Consider the following 21,556-nt stretch of genomic DNA (forward strand, 5'->3'; position numbering starts at 1 on the left):
ATTATGTAGAGGTCTTTTTGGAAAATGCATCTTGAAGAGATTTAGTGGGGGCTTAAAGGTGGAAGGTTTGAACAATGAAGAACATCAGGCTGAGTCTAACACAATGTGGATGAAGAGATGTTTGGCAAAAAAAGGGGTGTTGCAGAACGGTTGAGGGGAGAAGAGTGCAGAAGAGAAACTGGAAGATGGAGATAAAAAATGAAAGGTAGAGAGAACCTGAATGCAAAAGAAAAAGTGAATCAGGTGAAGAGGGTCATAAACTGCCAATGGAAGATAAAGAGGGAGAAAAGTGGATGAAGAAAATGACAAGCAGAATGGGGGAGGGGTGCTGAGAAAAAAAGGGGTATTTGGGGTATTTGAAGATTAGGAAGAGAATGGGGATAAGATAGAATGGGGCGAAAAAAAGGTTAGAACACAAGGTATAAGAAGAAATGGAGTGAAGATTATAGGAGAAGAAAGTAGAAGTAGAGTTCTCAGAATAGTAACAAGAATAGTGAAGAGAGGCAGATGGAGAAGGTGTAAGAGTAAAGTTTCCATTCAGTGACTGACAAAGGAAAGTTATTCTGGTATCCAGGGTCAGTGACCCAGACAATCAGTTGAGGGCTTTAGAAAAACACTAATAATTAAAAACAAACATCGTTTTCTTGTCGACCTCGAAGAAGAAATGATCAGTGTGCTTCCTCAACCTAACAGTTTTTTTTCCACTGTTGCAAACAACCCAACCCTGCTGCAGTGCAAGGCAAATCATTGGCTCCTGCTGGCCAATCAGAGCGGGTGTTCTCTGTCAGCGCTTGGCAGCAAGTCACTGCAGCTGAGAACAAAAAGTTCGGTTGGAGAGTTCGCGAATGAGTTGCTAAATATCGGAAATGATGAAAAGGTTTGATTTTATAAAGTAGAACCCAAAATCGGGGTAGGGAGTAGGTGCCAATTTGTATTCAGTGCACGTTACACCTGGAAAAAGCACTAAAGTGAACACACATATATATTGGCCAATATTCCTCCCAGTCTATGGGTAGATTCATGCAAATCTTATCTTGAATGAAAGACACCCTCTAAACCAGTTAACACCAGATAGTTATTGGTAAAAGTCTATGTCACGTTCCAGGTATAGTCTGTACCCCTGTAGGTCTAAGGCAGTGAACCCCAACCAGTGGCTTGTGAGAAACATGTTGCACCCCATTCCCAACCCCTTGGATGTTGCTCTCAGTGGCCTCAAAGCCGGTTTTGAATCGCAGGCTTGTAGCAAGTTTAGTCGCATAAAAACCACACGTTCTGCCAAACAGAGTCTCCTGTAGGCTCCAAGTCCATATGGGGCTACCAATAGCCAATGATTGGCACCCCCAGGAATTCTATTAGATGCGTGTGTTGCATTATAGGTGCCCATCTTTCATTTCAATGGGAACAATGTGTGCACGGAGCTTTAATAGGGTCCAGACACGGGCAGAATAGATAGTTCTAGCTTCTCCTTTGTAACTAGATCCTGGGATGTGACTGGTTAAAACAGTGAAAAGAAACGGAGGAGGTGAATTAATAAGTCCCCCTCCCATCTTGGCAAAGACATGGCAGACGATGTGATGGGCGAGAGCCGGGAGAGCTGGGGCTGTCACTTTGCTAACTGGATAAATGCTTCTATTTGGCCACTCTCGGGGAGGAGAAGCACATCTATCTTTGGACTTATTGATTTCTCCAGGAATACGGCAGGCGAATACATAAAGGCACGGCCGCCGACTCTCGCCTCATTGATGATGATGATCACAACACAGACAATCTCGTCTCACTCACTGACCGAGCCTTTTTATATTTGGAATAATGGAAACTGGTTCCCACCACTGTACAGCCGGGAAAGGGTTAATCGTATAGCAATGACCAGGGTTAATGGCGGGGGGGGGGCCTTATTCCCAGAGGAATGACATGGAAGTTGGGCTTGAGTGAGAGTAAGAAATGTTAATTTATTACAAATATTTATATACAAATGTACACAGCAGATTATGGCGGCGGGTTAGAAAGGAGGCAGGTTTCAGTTCCACTGGGATACAAGGAGAAGGGATCACTAAGGGGTGCTCCACCTGAAGCTGCTCCACCTGACGCTGCTCCACCTCCACTCATGTCGGTCCGGCCGTATGTGAGGGATGAGGCTCAGGGGATGGAGCTCATCGCAGGATGCAGTGAAAGCTGTCGGAGTTCTGCACTGTAAGGGCAATGAAGCAGGATGGGAAGAGATTAGATTGTAAGCTCTGTTGGGTCATAGGTCATTCACACACATTTGTTTTCGCCTAAAACTGTTCCCCATGTGGGGAAATACCCAAAACACCAACCTATGTCTTTTTAGGAAGGTGACTCCTTGGCATGGGAACTGGTACAGGGCCAAGGCCTTTGAGGGTCCATCTCTTCTTTAATCCAACTTCCCTTGTGTTTTCTTTGATATTATGTGTGTCTCTAGCCAAAACCCTAACCGGCCCACCACTTTGAATGAAAACCCAAACCGTGGTACTTACGTTTCTGTAGGGAGGCCATGAAGCAGGACTCATCGGGCATATGTCTTACCATCTGGGGAAGAGCAAGGGTTGATGATCAGAACACAGAGTTTGGTGTACTATTAAACCTACTATTTAAGGCCAACAAGTCCACTCTCAGGCTGTGGGCACCATACCCAACCATGAATCCATTGTCTGTATGACCCATGGACATCAAGCACCAGCTTCTGTACTACCATCATATTGTACAGTGGCTTAACAAGATGTTCTATTGACCCACAGCAAATTCAATTTAGGACCCCAATACATTGGTAAATTAACCTTATTAACAGTACAGTTCAACCTTCATCAGCCTTCTGGGCTCCTCTAGTTCTCCAGACTTGGAATTTAGTGCCCGGGGGAGCAAAGTGCCAAAGTACTTGGGTACATAGAAGGAGTGGGCTGTGCAGAAGGGACCCCAGAAAACAAGTGAGGGTGAATGAGGCCTGTGACTTGAAAAGTCGATGGTCATGGGAAGCAGCACAGAAGTCCTACACCAAGTTCCACACACCAAAGAGACATCTGAGATGTTCACCAGGCACATCAGCAGGACTACTAAATACAATAACACTTGGCCACCTACAGTGTCACTCAGGAGAATGTGAATCCCATGAGGTCCCGTCCTGGAAATCTGCTGGATGTGATTGGCCGGAACAGAGAAGAGATCAGCCACCTTAGTGGTCAGTTCAGCAGCGGTAATTTCCTCCAAGTACAGCTCCTGATAGACTGGAGATACAAAGGTGACACTTGGTAAAATGCCACACACAGGAATTTGATTTTCCCCTGTGACTAATGATAAATGAACATGAGTGGGAAGATCATTTGGCTTGTGAGGAGCACAGGAGAATCCATATATCAGCTGCACTTGTGACATTTCTCTTGCAATATCTTTGACCTCTCATTGCAGAGCCTTGGGTTTTCATTACCCTGCGCTGCCTATATATCTATCATTGCTTATATTATATATTATTAGAAAGGTTACCTGTCTGGCTGGTGTCATCAGTGGTTTTCTTCTCCGGTGTATCTGTGGCGATGTACAGAGTGAGACGTGGGCGCACAGACCTGCGAGTGCCAAGGAAACATTATTGTTTCACCCAAACATTCTTGTGCCATTGGCACATATACCAATATCACGGTCACTACCAATACATTCGATTTAATGCATTGAACATACCATCTTCTTTTGGTGACACCCAACTTCACCCCCCTTGGGTGACATCCAACTTCATCCACATTGGGTGACACCCAGCTTCATCCCCCTTGGGTGACACCCAACTTCATTCCCCTTGGGTGACACCCAACTTCATCCTCCTTGGGTGACACCCAACTTCATCCTCCTTGGGTGACACCCAACTTCATTCCCCTTGGGCGGCACCCAACTTCATTCCCCTTGGGCGGCACCCAACTTCATCCTCCTTGGGTGACACCCAGCTTCATCCACCTAGGGTGACACCCAACTTCATGCCCCTTGGGTGTCACCCAACTTCATGCCCCTTGGGTGTCACCCAACTTCATCCTCCTTGGGTGGCACCAAAATTCATCCTCCTTGGGCGGCACCCAACTTCATCCTCCTTGGGCGGCACCCAACTTCATCCTCCTTGGGCGGCACACAACTTCATCCCCCTTGGGTGACACCCAGCTTCATCCACCTAGGGTGACACCCAACTTCATGCCCCTTGGGTGTCATCCAACTTCATCCTCCTTGGGTGACACCCAACTTTATCCCCCTTGGGTGACAACTAACATCATCCCTCGTGGGTGAAACCCAGCATCTCTGCCACCATTTTTTCTCCGCTGTTGGTACCCACCTTGCACTGAGCGAATGAGCCAGACGAATCCCATCGGCCACTCCGCAGATCTGAGTGAGGTCTTTGCGAGACAACTTCAAAAGGTCAGCCCCTGGAAACCAATCAAAATCAACCCCAATCAATTCTCTGTACTCACCCTGTCCCAGACAAATATAGAAGGGTCACAGTTTAAGATTAGTGCACCCCCAGGAACAGTGAGGCTGGCAGTGCCACCATTAGAGAGGTAAAGGCAGTTCTACAGTCAGGGGTCCTATAGCAGAGGGGGGACTCTAGACAAGAAGGTGAAATTCATGGGTCACAAAGGTGGTGGGGCTCAGGAGAACCAGGGACTGGTGTCCTAAAATTTGAGACCTCCCTGGTGGCAGGGCCCTGCACCGTAGGGGTCCTATGATGGAAGGCTGTGCCATCTTTAAAGGAGGAGATAACCCAACGATGGTAGTTACATCACATTGGACACTGATTTAATATATAATACAAATATATAACAACTCCTCCATCATTTAATAGGCAGGTGCAATAAAGTACTTTGACCGACCATATTTACCCTAATATTAAAGACACTGTGGGAATAGAATATATATATATATTGGATCAGAAGGGAGAGTGGAGTTAATAAGCTGAGTGACAAGTGATTTCACAAGCCAAGTATTTCCCATGTAGCACTCAATGATTCTGAGAATATGTTAATAATGTGAAGAACTCTGGGGAGGGGGGATCATGGCTGCCAGACAGGCGCTACGTGCACCACATTTTAAAGAGACACCAGTCAGTGATCCCGAAGCCAGAGAGTTACAAATATATATATAAATAAATGAACAAAAATATCTTTTCTTGGTTACCGTAACCAAATCTGCAAGTTGATTTTGTGCCAAGTCATGTGATGGTCGTTTTTTTTTTTAGGAACTTTACTTACCTGTAAAATTGGAAAAGGTCCGGCAGTAGTTGGAAAAGCGGTTTCTCACAAGCCATTGCTGCGTCTCTGAGATGGAAGAGGAAGGACTGAGACTCTGATGGGAAACAGAGACAGACACTTTCAAGTGACAGTTGACAGAGGCAACTCTCCCATCTTTCTTGCATGTATAGTATGAACTATTTTGTCAAGGCCTGATACACTATATGGGCAAAAGTATCTGAGCCTGCCCAACAGTCTCTACTCCTCTAGGAAGGCTTTCTATGAACATGGTTGGCCATTGCACATGGTCTTTGATCACACATAAAACCCCCATGCACCCTAAGTATAGTTCTTGCCCTGACATAAGTTCCAGAGACAGTTTGAAACAGTCCTGGATTCAGAGCTCCAATTCTTCATTTAGCAAAAACTTGGAAATTGGTCTACGACTAAGATGCTGCTGTGTCATGATCTGTGTCATGATCTGTGCTCCAAAATGTGAATAGATTCTCTATAGAGGTGCCGGGTTTACGGGGGAATAGCCTGATTAGAAAGATAAATATTCAATAAATTCAGCTTATGTGGCACCTGATCCTTCTGCAACTGGATAGGAAAACGCACAAAAGAGGAGTAAGTTCTCCAAAGAAACACAAGTCTTAGGACATCAGCATCTTCATCACTGAAGGTGAACTAACTCTTCCAAGAAGAATTCATTGGAATTGATCATGTCTAGACTAGTGCTGCAGTGTGCCATGAATGCAAAGGGATTCTTACGGAGGAATATTAGCCAAAACACAGCTTGTGTACCCAAATGGACTCCCTTCTGTCTGCAGACTTGCCCACCTATGGCATGATGGACATGGTGATGGACATGGTGGAACATAAAGTAGAACTTACCTCTCCTGAGCTTTCCGTGGAACTATCTGAGGCACACACAGGAGATGCGCAGACCCTGCATGAGCAAGTGAAACACTTTATTAGTTGGGTTATTGTCTTTGGGCAGCCATATTTTTTTCCTGGTACAGAAACAAGAGTGGCATTGACAAAGGAAAGAGAAGCAGGTAGGTGCAGATGTGATAGGAGAATATAAGGAGAATATCTTTATTTATTTCCTCCATAATTGAGAAAAAAACTGGTTACATCTAGTTAGGACTTGCCTCTCTGGGGTGGGCATCCTGAAGCAACCTGGGGTGCTTGGGGGGCTTCGGGGGGCTTCAATATCTGGCCAAGGAATACACTGCAAAAGATAGATGAGAACAATCAAAACAGTGCTATCAGGGTAAAGTAACGGCACTCTGAAATGACCAGAGTCCAGAGAGATGTGTTGAAGGCCTCTCCAACATTATAGGAGACGGTGGGCAGAAGAAAAGGCATTAGGTACCTCAGTCAGGACAGTGGTCTCACAGGCTGGCTGGTACTTCTCCCGTTCTAGAGCGGAACGCTTCTCCACCTTCTCCCGGTCAGTTTTCTGCTTCCGATCAGCACCTTTGGGCTGGAGAAGGACAGAAAGAAGGTCCACAGTTATAGAAACAGCTGGCCAACAAGTGTCTGTCCACTGCAACCCATTTTTTCCTCCAACTTTATATCACTTAACACTTAATGAAGGAGAAATCGTTACAGAGCCACTTCTATTAGCAATCAACCTGTGTGAGCATAAATCAATATAGGAAACAACTCAAGGGCATTGCTTCTATATCACTCCTCACTTTGTGATCAGTAGAATATTCTAACTAAGACATAGAAGGGGAGAATGTATCCAAGTAGCAAACAGTATGTGTGGGTGCAAGTAGACAACAGAGAGACACGTGGAGATTAAAGTAGGAAACGCACCTTAAAAACCTTAACTTGGCAGCTACATGAGTACAGATGTTCTGTAAATCCTCCATTAGCATCTCCCTTATATGTGTCCACCTGAATCCGGAAAGGGGCCCCCTTTTCTCCTCCATTTTTCCTCTGGGTGAACTCAGTGCTTATGCAGTGAACCTAAACCAGATAGAAAGGCAAGTCAGTTTCCTACATGTAGATCTTACCTGTACCCCATGGCCGTGCCTTCAGGCTTTACCTCTTTACAATCAACTCAACTGATGCCCGCTTATTCCATTTAGACTCATCTTGGCACAGATGAGTGTGCCAAAGGTCTCACCTGGATAAAGACAGATGTCCTTTTGCTTGGGTCCCAAAGGAACTCAATGGTGTTCAAAGTATTGGGGTTTACCAATGGGTCTGTTACCCCTACGGTCAATGGGACATCTACAAAAAATAATAATTCAGTATTACAGTAGATAATTCATACCAAAATGACAACCAGTATATGACAATCCATGTACCTAGATCTAAGATTCGATCCCCGGGGTGATTCAACTGCCAGCTCTCCAACTGCTGCCTCTCGCTGTACTGCAAGCGACGGTCATGGAAGACCACTCTGACCACACTCTAATAGAAAAGGATATCACTGAGCATGTGTATAAAGTACCATTTCTAAGGATATTGGTTTCCATTATTCATGGCATTTGGGTATTATAGACTTATATACGAATAGACACTGACCCTCAGCAGTCGGCGACCCTCAGAGAGTTCTCCAACACCCTTCCAGTTACTCAGCATGCGGATCTCATAGGACTGACCTGTAGCAAACACAAAAAGGACACATTAAACAGCTGGAAACTGGAAACACAATCTTCAGTTTCCTTTTTGTTAACTATGTTTCTGCAGAAAGAGTCCACCCGAGGCTCTCCAACTATTCTACAAAATCCCATTATCCTCCTACGGCTCTTCAGTTACAGTTCAGCATCTGATCTAATGAATCTCAACAGGCAAGGGTTATTTGCTAAGGGCTGAAATGCCTCTTCAGTAACTGTGTAAAGTCAGATTAAGTCCACAAAGGCACTTTGATAAATAGACTGCATAAAATAAGAGACTGGAGAACTTTCTGCTGCCCCATGAATCAATTTCCATGTTCAAGGACAACGTCTTCAATATTGAGTTTTCCAGCTGAACTTTTAATTTCCCTCAGGACAGTCCATTTATCAACTACCCCTGGCCTTTGAAACTTGAAGAGATGTCTGGGATAATACAACATTTTGTCATTTGTCAGTACAGGTTGTTCTAGAGAAGAACCACCAAACTTTTTCCCATGGAGGCCAAATTATAATGGTCAAGCAAACCCTTGGAGTTAAAGTTTTGCCCAGGTAGACATCCATTCCTAGTGTATGGGAATATGAAGCATCTCCTGCCACAATTGGAATTTACTTGCTTTTAAATAATCTCTGGAAGCAGCACAGTGAGACAAGCTCCACCTTAGTTGCACATAAACAAAAAGGTGGCTCCATCCAACTTATGTCGTCTTGTATCTGGAAATTTCCATGAATAAAAGAGCTAAATAAGAAGGAACATATCACCATCTAAGATGTGGGAAAGGAAGCCATGAGCTTGTTATTTTAATGTATTAAGGTTTCGAGCCACAGTCTAACCTATAGGCCTAAGACAATAGGCATGCCATAGCCAAGACTAATCACAGGACTGTGACTACATTGAGGTGCACCAAGTCCAAGATCCCTCAGGAGGCCCCATGGTTGGAAAGACCCAGATATTGACCTAAAGTGTGATGGGCCATGCAATGGTCAAGAGATATTGGTAGATAAATGGGTTAGTGGTCAGGGGTGTTGACTAAGGGTATGAATGTTGGGGAAGGGGGTGAGCAAGTGTTTCAATGGGACATTATTGCCTAGCTAACCTGCTGCTCTTCATGGCAGCTTCATGAAAATGGAATCTGGTAGGTTTTTTCTAATCTTCTCCCCTTCTACTGGAATCCTTGTCTGTGGATTCACATTCAAAACTTCCAGAACTACAGAATTGCTGACCCAGATACCTCTGGAAGATCCAAGATAAACCCTAGTTGAGCACTACCAGAGTATGTTTATTTTGTTGTGTAAAGGGGAAGAGATGGTGGAAACATTACCCTGGTTGAGGTAGGTGAGGGTCTCTTCATGCATCTTGATGGCTGGAGAACTTGGTGCACCCAGGATGCACTGGAAGGCTGGACATAGTGGGATGATGGGTGGCTGGTCTTCTTGCTTCAGGAATGGAAGTTGTATAGTTTCTCTGTGAAACACAAGGAGCACATGAAAAACAAGTAGAGGCAAACAGCATAGGCAGAAGGGTATAAGGGGGAAAAATGACATTGAGAAGGAGAAGACAACTGGACCTTGGGTATGACACATAATTAGGAGCATTAAATAATGACTGAATAATTAAATAATTATAAGAGATAAAATACTAGTGGAGGTCACTGTGTATTTCTAATCCCCAAAAGTCTTCTACAGTGAAAGCAGATGGGAATTCTGGGACACAGGGGTGTAGCAACACAACCTGGAGGTTCATCATTTATGCCCCTTGGGCCCATGGATCATGTTTATAGACAGGGAAGTTCTACACATCAGAAATACTCAACCTGTTTCTCTTCCGATGAACTACCACTCCCAGAATCCTTCTCCAGCCAACAGGAGGTTTTGTATGTGAGCAGATCAATGATGCAAATCCAATTACATATCAATATATAAATATATATGTGTAGCCTAGGACTGTCTGCAGGTGGATTATAGAGAGAAACAGGTCGGTATAAAAAGCTTTTGTGAAGAAGATGAAGTTTTACATCAGCGGCTAAATGGCCTGTCATTTCAGCACTTGCAACTCGTCCATCACACGGAACGTCTTATTGGAGTGACAGCAGTGCGGCCAATGGTACCTGGGGAAAGTAAAGCCTCGTCTCCTTCAAATGACCCACCAGGGCTTAGACTTCCCGGGGGCAGCCGCACAACTTGTGATCATGTGGGGGGTACACAAAGAGGACAAAGCAATGATACAACTGTGCAGAATAAAGAAGGGGCTTACAGGCTAAAGTAGGGGTGTCCAGGCGTTTGCTGTCCATTAACTGAGCCAGGACAATTATTATTATTATATACTTGGGAACAGGGGCGTAACTACAGAGGGGTTTAGGGGCCCCATGAGACCCAAATAATGAACAATTTCAACACATATTGGTAAAACAAGACAATCTGTGGATATATTGGGGGGCCCAGTGACATCTAGTTACTCCAGTGCTTGGGAGCAAAATGACAATCATTGAGAAGCAATAGGGGCCATTAAAATCTCTTGGAGGGGCCACATCTGATCTCTAGATGGACCCCCTGATCTATATGATTAAACTGAATTCGATTTTGGATATAAAGAGCCCTACCTCTCTGACCCCCACAAATACCCATTTTAATATAACTTCACTGCCCCCAATAAATGGACCCCGCACTGGGCTCACCTGTAGATGCCGCTCGGAGGGTTCTGGTAGTGCTCGGCCGGAGTGGGCCAGTAATGTTCTGGTTGGCTGTGCCAAAACAACATGTTGGGTCGGACAGGTACAATAATCCCGGATGGAAAGTGGCAGGAGGCCGAGGTCGGGAGGGTGAACTGATCCCCAAACTTGTAAGTACTGGAAATATCAGGGCAAGGAAAGTGGTTTTATACAACAAGAGACTTGCTGCCATTGGCTAAAGCTGCACCTCTTTCCCCGGCTGTGATTGGCCGGCTGTGTTTACCTGAGCACCTAATGGCTAACGGGCTGTCTGTGTGCAGATATTTCATTATTTATATATAAACACAGAGAGACTTCACAGGCTGCCAGCCGGGACAATGTACATTCTGTTTACACAGCACACACACACACACACACACAAACACACACTTCTCCCATATACACACACACACAAACACAGCACACAAACACACACTTCTCCCATATACACACACAGGCATCTACTGATAATCAGCTGCTTTAACCCCTTCCCTGCCAGAGACAGAGCATCACTGGAGTACATGCCACTGCATACAAGTGTATTGCTATAGGAACAAGTGAGTCTCTGCCCCTTTCTATTCTCTGCTCTGCCGGTTCCGACTTCTGAAACAATGTAGCAGAAGCTACGCAAGGCTACTCTTTATAGCAATTCCCCCGGTATATGGCTTCAAACCCACTGAAAATATTTAATGGAGGTATATTGTTATAATATACCATAGGTATAGGTGCCATGGAGGTATATTATAAGTTGCTTAAATATTTATTAGGAAAACTTTGAAGGGGGTTTATATTCCCCTATAAATTGGTGAAGTTCTGCAGCAGCTGGAGCAGTGATTCCACTATGTGGAGGCAAATTGGTACAGGTAGGGGACCTGTTATCCAGAATGCTCAGGGCCTGGGGTTTTCCGGATAAGGGATCTTTCTGTAATTTGGATCTTCATACCTTAAGTCTACTAGAAAATCATATAAACATAAAATAAAGCCAATAGGCTGGTTTTGCCTCCAATAAGGATTAATTATATCTTAGTTGGGATCAAGTACAAGCGACTGTTTTATTATTACACAGAAAAAGGAAATCAGTTATAAAAATCTTGATTATGTGATTATAATGGAGTCCATGGGAGGCGGGCTTCCGTAATTTAGAGCTTTCTGGATAATGGGCTTCCAGATAACGGGTCCTATACCTGATTAAAGAAAATTTTAAGTCTACGATCTCTTAAAAAAACACTGGAAGAATTAAAAAGGGCCACAAATAAATAACAGGATTAAAGAAATGCAAACGAGATATAGAAAAGCATCGCTAGGAGGCTCCTCCGCTCAGTTCTGCCTTTTAAATGTATAAGGAAAGGTATGGTAAATAGTGACCCGTCAGAAACTATGAACACTTTATATAGGAACCCGGAGACATAATAAAGGAGCCGCAGGATGGGCCCTAGGTGCAATACATATATATATACTGTATATATATATATATATATATATATATATATATACATATAAACTATAACAAACAAGGGAAAGTTGTGCTCACCACTATTTTTTAAAACCATTAGGCGGGGGTGCAATGAGGGTGTGACCACAAAATACATATAGTCAACTACAAGAGTCCTCTGCACTCAACCCATTATCAATATATTTAAGACAGAGACATTTTGTGCTACTGCTACTAAAAAATGCCTTACCCTTTAAACAAAACAGGGATTGTTTGTCCATATATTGCAATATATTTAAGCTGAACAACTACGTCACACTCATCCCATATCTGGCCAGTCCTACGCTTAATTTTCATCTGATTCATTAAGAATTCTATTGCTTCATTATACATTTTACAAAGGGACTAGGTATTACCTGCTACTTGCAATATATGGACAAACAATCCCTGTGTTGTTTAAAGGGTAAGGCATTTTTCAGTAGCAGTAGCACAAAATGTCTCTGTCTTAAATATATTGATAATGGGTTGAGTGCAGAGGACTCTTGTATTTGACTATATATATATATATATATATATATATATATATATATATATATATATATATATATATATATATATATATATATATATATATATATATATATATGGGAATATAGTAGTCACATGCTTTAGAATACAATAACAATTATATATATATATATACTGCACATATAATATACGTATATATAATAATATAGAAGTAGTTTTTATGTTCTACTGGGTCACTGTACTTTAGATGAAATGTTGCGTTGAATGGACAATGGAGAGTCTGATCCATCCAGAATTTTCAGACCACGACAATATTTGGCCTAAAACACAAAGTACTTGAGTAGGAACTGCTTGTCGCCGGCTACACACAGACTCACAAGTCACAACTACTGGTAGCAAAGAAATCTGACCAATGGCAACGCTCCAAACGGATCGGCTCAAGTCCCCTTTAATTTAACTGTTAATGGTTAAATGAACTGTCAGTCTGATGTAGAGAGGGATAGTCTGAGACCATTTGCAATTGTTTTTCATTTTTCATTATTTGTGGGTTTTTGACTTATTTAGCTTTTTATTCAGCAGTCTGGTTGCTAGGGTCCAAATTCCCCTAGCAACCATGCACTGATTTGAATAAGAGACTGCAATATGAATAGGAGAGGCCAATGAGCAATAAAAAGTAGCAATAACAATACAGTTGTAGCCTTATAGAGATGGGGTCAGTGACCCCCATTTGAAAGCTGCAAGAAGAAGAAGGCAAATCATTCAAAAACTATAAAAGGAAAAATGAAGACCAATTGAAAAGTTGCTTAGAATTAGCCATTCTATAACATACTACAAGTTGACTTAAAGTGGAACCGATGTCTGTTGCTAGGTATATTTGAGGTGGAAGTAGGCTGTATATATATATATATAGTTATATAACACATAGAATTTCTCTGCACCTTTCCAGGTAACTCAGTGGGTGGGGGCAGTGGGAATTGTTTGTGGCTAAACAGTCAGACCTGCTCCTGCACATCTCTAGGGCCGTGTGTACTGTACACAAGAGCACGACTGCGGGACTATTTACTGTCAACACTGAGATCTGAAGAAGAATACGGGCAGAGGAGAATACACTATGGTATATGTGGCAGTCAGAGGCGGCAGTGAGCTCAGTGGCGTAACTACTTGCCAGTGGGCCCTGGTACCGGATGGGCACCCGGGACCCCGTCAGGCCCTACCCCCTATGAATTGTGATGTTGGCATGCATGCTGCACAATCTCCCCGCCCAGCCTCCCACAATAACTGTTATCATGGCTCTTGTGGGCCCCAATGGTGTGCGGACCCAGGTACAATTGCACCCTTTGCACCCCTGGTAGTTACGCCACTGAGTGAGCTTATGTACTATATAAATAAATGAGGATGATGTTGATGATGTACATGCAGTGGATTGGGCCTGGATATTGTCAGTGCAAAACTGCTAGAATATCCATCAAGAAAATTATATTTATGTCTAAATGGCAAAACAGAGAAATAAGATTCATCAGAGCTCACACTATATAGGGGGTATGAGAACATTAACCAACATGTGCAAAGTTTACAACCAGGTAGTGTACGGCATTAAAGGCACGTCAACTGGCGAATTTGTGCCTGACAGTTGCAACTTTAGCCAATGGGGTCCATAATGAATTCACTATGTGTTTCACAAGGGGTGAGCGCAAGTCCCTTTGTGGATGGTGAACTGTGTAGATTTCTATTAAATCTCTGCCCCTAACTTCGAGGGTCCCTGTATTGAGAAGGTTCTTTTGGGGTTTGTAGAGGAATTGAAACTGAGCCCACGTAAATGAGAAACAAGAAGTGATTTATTGAGGGGACCCCCCCCCCCCATATACACACAATGTCTGACATTCCAACAGAACCAGCACTTTCCAGTCCAGACAGACGTCACCGGGCCGACCCCCAGGAGTCAATAATATATCATTATCAGAACAAGATCCATAATGCATTCTGCTGCACTCTCTCTCTCTATATATATATATTAGGGATGCACAGAATCCACTATTTGGGATTCGGCCGAATACCGAACCGAATCCGAATTAGCATATGCAAATTAGGGTCAGGAAAGGAACAAGTGGAAAAAAAAATCTTCTTTTGCGACGAAAAGTCACGTGGTTTCCCTACTTGCCCCTAATTTACATATGCAAATTAGGATTCGGTTTGGCCAGACAGAAGGATTCGGCTGAATCCGAATCCTGCTGAAAAAGGACGAATCCTGGCAGAATCCCGAACCGAATCCTGGATTCGATACATCCCTAATATATATATATACTGTATATACAAGTGGGAAATGAAGTTTTATGAGGATTCACATGTCGCACTCTAACACTCTGGTCTCTAACGTCTGGTTGAAAGTGACACGTGAGAATAAAGTGCCCCCTGGGGACAAGCGAGTGGGCGTCACAGTTGGGTGTTGGGTTGGAAGCAGCTCAAGGGGGTCACTCTTGTTCTGTTCATTAGAATTCACTAGAACCCTCTGCAACAGGAAGGGGCACTGTGTGCAATAGGAGCTTGCAATCTATGTAATGACAGCTGTGTGTGATAATGGGGAATCAGCATGTGAAGTAAAAGGAATAAAAGATCCAGTGGATGTAACACATTAATAATCACAGGCAGTTTGTGTGAGTGAGAGGCAGTGGGTTCCTGCTGGGTCTGTGTAACAATAAATAAATATAATATATCCCCGTGTGTAGCAGTTTATTTAACTCTCCTGCTCGGGAGGCTTAGGGCTGTTTATTGTCTAAACACAAAATCTGGACCCATAACACTGTCTCTTGTGCAGCGAGGGATATTTATAGTCTATTCTTGGCTCTTTCATGACATTTTATCTGTGTGTCTGTGTGGTTTATAGATCCACAGGCTGAACTACAAACATCATATACCGTGTATACAATTCCACCTCTAACTCAGGGAGGTCCATGTAACCCATGAACCCCTAATATTTCTATCCCTTCTGTGAAGCCCCTATAGTGAATGGGATCATAGAGAGATTTAGAGGGGTTGTTCCCCTTTAAATTAACTGTTAGTATGATGTAGAGAGTGACATTTTTTATTATTTGTTTTTTTTTTACTTATTTGGCTTTTTATTCAGCAGCTCTCCAGTTTGCCGAGCCAAACTGGAGCCATCTGGTTGCTAAGGGTCGAATTAACCCTAGTAACCATGCATTGATTTGAATAAGAGACTGGAATATGAATAGGAGAGGCCTGAATAGAAAGAGGAGTAATATAAAAATAAATGTGTTATTTAGATGGGGTCAGCGACCCCCCATGTGAAAGCTGCAAAGAGTCAGAAACAAGAGAGAGCTGAGATGATTTACAAATCTAAGGGCCAATGGTTTGGGTTTTGCTCACGTTCATATATATAAATAAGTCTAAAATATCATGAGTCAGACAAGGAAACGCTTTACTTGGCACATTTACTTTCCCAATATTCGTTATTTCATGGGCTCTCGTTGCTGCCGCTTGGTGATGCTAATGTCTGCAAATGAATTCGCCACAATGCTGGAAACCACTTCCATTTTGCTCCGTTCCTATAAGACGATGAATTACGGCCATTGACGCGGCTTTCAGGATAATGAAATGTGTCTGCCGACTCCACGTCCGTTTCTTTTTATATAATATTTATTGTTATTGTCGCTACTCATCAGCCTATTGGGTTTATTTCATGTTATAAATGACTTTGCAGCAGACTTAAGGTATGAAGATCTAAATTATGGAAGGATCTGTTCTCTGGAAAACCCCAGGTCCTGCGCATTCTGGATAACAGGTCCCTGCTGCACCGGATTCTGAGCCTGGTCTGTGCCGAATGTTTGCTGGAAAGAGCAGTTGTTTATGTTGGTGATGCTCCCCTTTTTGTGGCCACACCCCCTAATTTCCATGTTAATTTTCTGTGGTTTTTATTTGTTATTACAGTTTTGCTAATAGAGGTGAATTACCCTTTAAGCTGCAAGTCAGTTTCCCCAAGAGACCTGCTTATCTTACATTGTTACAGTCACTTATTCGCTTATCTTAAATTGTTACAAATGTATCCAAGTGCATCTGCCACATATTCTGGTCTCACTGCCAACAGCCAATTAAGTTTTAGAAACGTTGTATCTTTTTCTGGCCGTGCAGTGCAGGAGATCAAAGGGAAAGTCGGGACATTTCAGTAACAAGCCGGGACTGTCCCCCAAAAAACGGGACAGTTGGCGGGTAGATAATTATTATTATATATTATTTATTGTATCATACATACAATAAAGTGTCAGAGGACACCAGCACTGCCTGACAATTGTGAGCTGATTATATACCCTATAAACACTACATACACTATAAACACAATATATACACTATATATACACTATATACACACTATATACACAATATATACACTATATACTCTATAAACACAATATATACACTATATACCCTATAAACACAATATATACACTATATATACACTATATACAAAATATATACACTATATATACACTATATACACAATATATACACTATATACACTATATATACACTATATACACACAATATATACACTATATATACACAATATATACACTATATATACACTATATACACTATATACACAATATATATACTATATACACAATATATACACTATATATACACTATATACACAATATATACACTATATACTCTATAAACACAATATATACACAATATATACACTACAAACACAATATATATATATAGACTGTTTAATAAACAGTAATAATTCACATTAGAGTGCAATGTCATATCACGGCCAGCAGAGGGGGCACAAAAGCTAAACTCATAGAATGACCCTCGGGGTATCAAACGCTAATAGATGGGGGGGGGGGGGGCTTTTCAGGCTGGAGGGGGGTCACAGGGGGAATTAGAGGGAAATGATGATTTCTGTATCATTATTGCTGTTATTGTGCTCAGTGGTTTATTATAGAAATATAAAAGTCAGTATAAATCCAGGGGGTGAGAGGAAAGCTCATTTAGGTTAATTATATAATAAAGTCCAATTATTGTAACGGACTCCGCTTGGGATTTGGGCCTTTGTAACATTTCCACCGAGAAACCGTTCCCTCTGCCCCAACTGTCAACTCAACAGTGAATCACCAGCTCTTGTGCATGACAGTTGCACCGTGTTTGCCTTCAGGGCAGATCAAAGCTTTGCCTGAACAAGTGGAATAGAAACTGGTGTAACTGGAGGGCAGACAGGGGTATAGGGATATATAGGGTACAGGGTCTCTAGAACTCATTTGCCTTTAATAAGGATTCTAGAGAGGGGTTATACGGAGACATAGGGGCAGTTATAGGGGGATTATATGGGCATTACAAGTAAGGGTATGGTTACTGGGGCAGTAGGAGTAATTTGGAAAACATAGAATTATATGTAACAATAGGACCTATTGTTGGTGTTACTGTTGCTTTAAATACTTGGAGCGAAACTAATTCTAACCCTCCCTAAACTCCTCCTGTTGTTACATATAATTCTACTGCCCCAGTAACCAAACCCTTACTTGTAATATAATCCCCCCTATAATCCCTCTATTGCTCCGTATAACTCCTCTCTAGAATGTTTATTAAAGGCAAATGAGTTATATTGTCATTCCTTTTAAACACTTTCATTTTTTTGTGTAACTGTTCCTTTAAATCAACAATCAGGGAATTTTAGGTCCCAGACACTCATTCACCCCCTTTAGGCTAAGGCCACACTAGGCGATAGCGCCGCGATTTGACTCGCGGCGACTTTTCGCCGCGACTTTTAAGCCGCAATCGCTGGGGAAACTTTTGCGCTGGCGTCTATGGGGAATCGCCAGCGTAAAAACACACGCGGCGATCTTTTAATTTCTATTGTCGCTCGAAATCACCTAGCGAGGCAATTTCGAGCGACAGTAGAGAAAAGATCGCCGCGTGTGTTTTTACGCTGGCGATTTTTCGCGATTCCCCATATACGCCAGCGCAAAAGTTTCCCCAGCGATTGCGGCTTAAAAGTCGCGGCGAAAAGTCGCCGTGAGTCAAATCGCGGCGCTATCGCCTAGTGTGGCCTTAGCCTTAGGGCACATTACTGGGTATCCCACTTCATATCAGTGAGATCCCGGAGGGTGGGGGAATGAATGAGCCGTAGGACAAGTTACAGTAAGAGAGATTATTGGGAACGGAATAAATGGAAGGTTTATAGGGGGCAATGGGAAGAGAAGGGGTTAAACAGAGAAATAGAGGAGCTCAATAAAAAGGAAAATTTCTAAAGCTGTAATAGACTTTATAGTGGTTATAAGGCAGAAGAAGAGGAGTTATAGGGAGAGTTAGCAGGGAAAGAGTTAATAAAGGCAGAGCAAATAAATCTGGAATATAAAGAGTTAAAGGAAGTGATAAATGGAGCAATAGTAGGAGTCATTAAAGGGGCAATAGGAGCAATAATGCAGATGGTTCCAGGGTGTTTAATAATAATAATCTTATTATAAAAGGTCCCCACTATCTTGGATTCGGGCGAACCCCCAGAATCATTCGCAAAACATTCAGCCAAATACCGCACTGAATCCGAATCCTAATTTGCATATGCAAAAATACGTTTTTTACTTTTGAGACAAAAAAGTCACGCGATTCCCTTCCCAGCCTCTAATTTACTCGTTCGGCTGAATCCAAATCCTGCTGAAAAAGGCCGAATCCCAATCCCAATGGTGGATTGGTTGCATCGCTAATAGAAGGCAGTGTATGGGTTAAAGAGACGTTGGTTGGGCTGCTGATCACTTTGCTCCAGTCCAGATGTCGGCAGATGTCGGATACACGGATTATAAGGAATGGGATTATGGAGGCAGCGCCTGGGTGTCCTTATGTACTATAATATCAGCTGGGGGTGGGGGGATAAATATCACTTTCATGTCCATATAATCCACTTGTCATGCACCACAAAGCACCAGGACACAAGCAACAGCCAATAGGAGGCCATTTCTAGCGAGCCAATCACATACACCGGGAAGTCCAGCGCACAATTACTGCAATTTATACTCAATATTTTCCTTTTCATGAGATTCTCTCTCTCAAACAACAGCACAAAAGTGCCACTCAAGTACCCCCTGCAGGTCTGTCCTTGCTGTTACTGATGCTGGAAGCGGCTCCTGGCGCTTATCTGCTCCTTTTCTAGCCTTGAAGGGGGGACCACTCTGCTTGCTTTGTTTTCACTTTAAAAATTGATTGCTTTGTAATCCACTAATCGAAGGCAAAATAAACCTTATTGCCCCTGTAATGAGAATATTAAAAGCTTGTGTGTGTGTGTAATGCATAGGGATAAACTGGCAGAGGAAACACACAGCAATCTGACAGTTTGGTACAATAAAGAGAGTCGATTTGTATAAAGGGGAGATTATCTCAAGGAGCAGATGGCTGACACATAACAATATCTGAAAGCATCTGCCCCCATGGAGACCTCCCCCCACGTTTGTGTGTTAGTGTAAATATTTTGGGGAATGCAGGAGGCAATGTGCGTATCACAGCGTCAGCGAGTTACGTGTATATTTACTTTATTATCCGTTTCACCCAACCTACAGTCTTTCAGGTTCTGCACCCAGGACCCTTAAATGTTAAAGAGGGTGGCGGTGAGATCTAGTTCAGCAACATCAGAAGGGACATAGGCACAATATAAAATATACATCCCCCCCACAGGTGCCAAATCCAGTTTTTCAGGTTCACACCTCAAATGCAAATAATACGTTTAACCCCCTTCCTGCCTGATTTTTTGATCAGACATTATCAAGCTGGTCTTTAATAGTCAACACCATGATTTTACAATCAGTTAAGCGGTTAAAGGGGCACTATATTCCCCCGACGTTCCTGCAGAATTTTGCTTACGGCAGTGAATTACCTTCATTGGCCTAAATTCATTTCCATTCTTCTCTACTGGTTATGAGAAAGTCACGTTAATTCTTTGTGCGGTGGAAAGAGCCATTTAAACCTCCCTGTGCCTCTGGCCATGCCCCCAGCAATATCATGCCACACCCCTTAACTACTAGGCCACACCTCTTTCTCATTTACAGCATCAAGCTAAGGAGAGTGTGAAGCCAGCCCATCTGAGAGACAATGGCAGGGCAGAATGCAAAGTATTACTGGTAAATGGAGGGTGTGGGGCATGTGTGCTCTTATTGGCCCCCCGATAAGTGGTTAAAGGGGCACTATAACCCCCCGACGTTCCTGCTGAATTTTGCTCAAGGCAGTAAATTACCTTCATTGGCCTAAATTCATTCCTTCCTTCTCTACTGGTTATGAGAAAGTCACCTTAATTATTTGTGCGGTGGAAAGAGCCATTTAAACCCCTTGTGCCTCTGGCCATGCCCCCAGCAATATCATACCACGCCCCCTTAGCTACTAGGCCACACCTCTTTCTCATTTACAGCATCAAGCTAAGGAGAGTGTGCAGCCAGCCCGTCTGAGAGACAATGGCAGGGCAGAATGCAAAGTATTACTGGTAAATGGAGGGTGTGGGGCATGTGTGCTCTAATAGGTATAAAGTGCAACAGTGGGATATTGACCTGAGGAAGGGCTGCACCCCGAAACGCTACACCATTACCCTTTAGCGCCGTTTAGTCCATCAGGACCCTATGAGGATGACCTGCGGAGTTTCTTATTGATGCTGGGAGTGTGGGCAGAATTCTGAGATTTATTAGCAATTAAAGGGCTGAGCTGCAACGTTGGCGTGAGAGATAAAAGCGGAGCCCAGAGCATGCTGGGAGCTCACATGCACATCCAGGCGCATTGCTAAGTGTGGGGTTTTGAAGTCCCAAGAGCTGCAGATTTAGCCTATCAATATGCAAAGTGCTCGCAGGACAGATACAAAGCCACACGGTGCCCCATAAAAGATGTGCATTGATATATATATATATATATAAAAGGATGTGTATAAATATATATATATATATAAATAAATGTATATACTGCAGTTCCCTGCTGCGAAAATGTGGGTCACGGCCCCCCGCAGAATCTCTTGTCCTCTCTCTCCTTCCCAACAAAGAGATGCGACTTGTGCAT

General features: G+C 43.0%; 1 protein-coding gene across 1 annotated transcript; it reads right to left on the bottom strand.

Moving 5' to 3' along the window:
* Positions 1-1,929: 1,929 nt before the first annotated feature.
* Positions 1,930-10,683, bottom strand: ubp1.L (upstream binding protein 1 L homeolog). The gene is given in 15 exon segments (NM_001098699.1): positions 1,930-2,188; positions 2,496-2,547; positions 3,097-3,239; positions 3,496-3,575; positions 4,322-4,412; positions 5,235-5,328; positions 6,108-6,162; positions 6,368-6,447; positions 6,592-6,702; positions 7,041-7,193; positions 7,354-7,460; positions 7,538-7,643; positions 7,758-7,834; positions 9,169-9,311; positions 10,522-10,683. Coding segments are annotated over 15 exon segments (1,413 nt in total). The 5' UTR covers positions 10,605-10,683; the 3' UTR covers positions 1,930-2,150.
* Positions 10,684-21,556: the final 10,873 nt, after the last annotated feature.

The sequence above is a fragment of the Xenopus laevis genome, chromosome 9_10L, assembly GCF_017654675.1.
Source record: "Xenopus laevis strain J_2021 chromosome 9_10L, Xenopus_laevis_v10.1, whole genome shotgun sequence".
In the NCBI taxonomy this organism is placed as follows: domain Eukaryota; kingdom Metazoa; phylum Chordata; class Amphibia; order Anura; family Pipidae; genus Xenopus; species Xenopus laevis.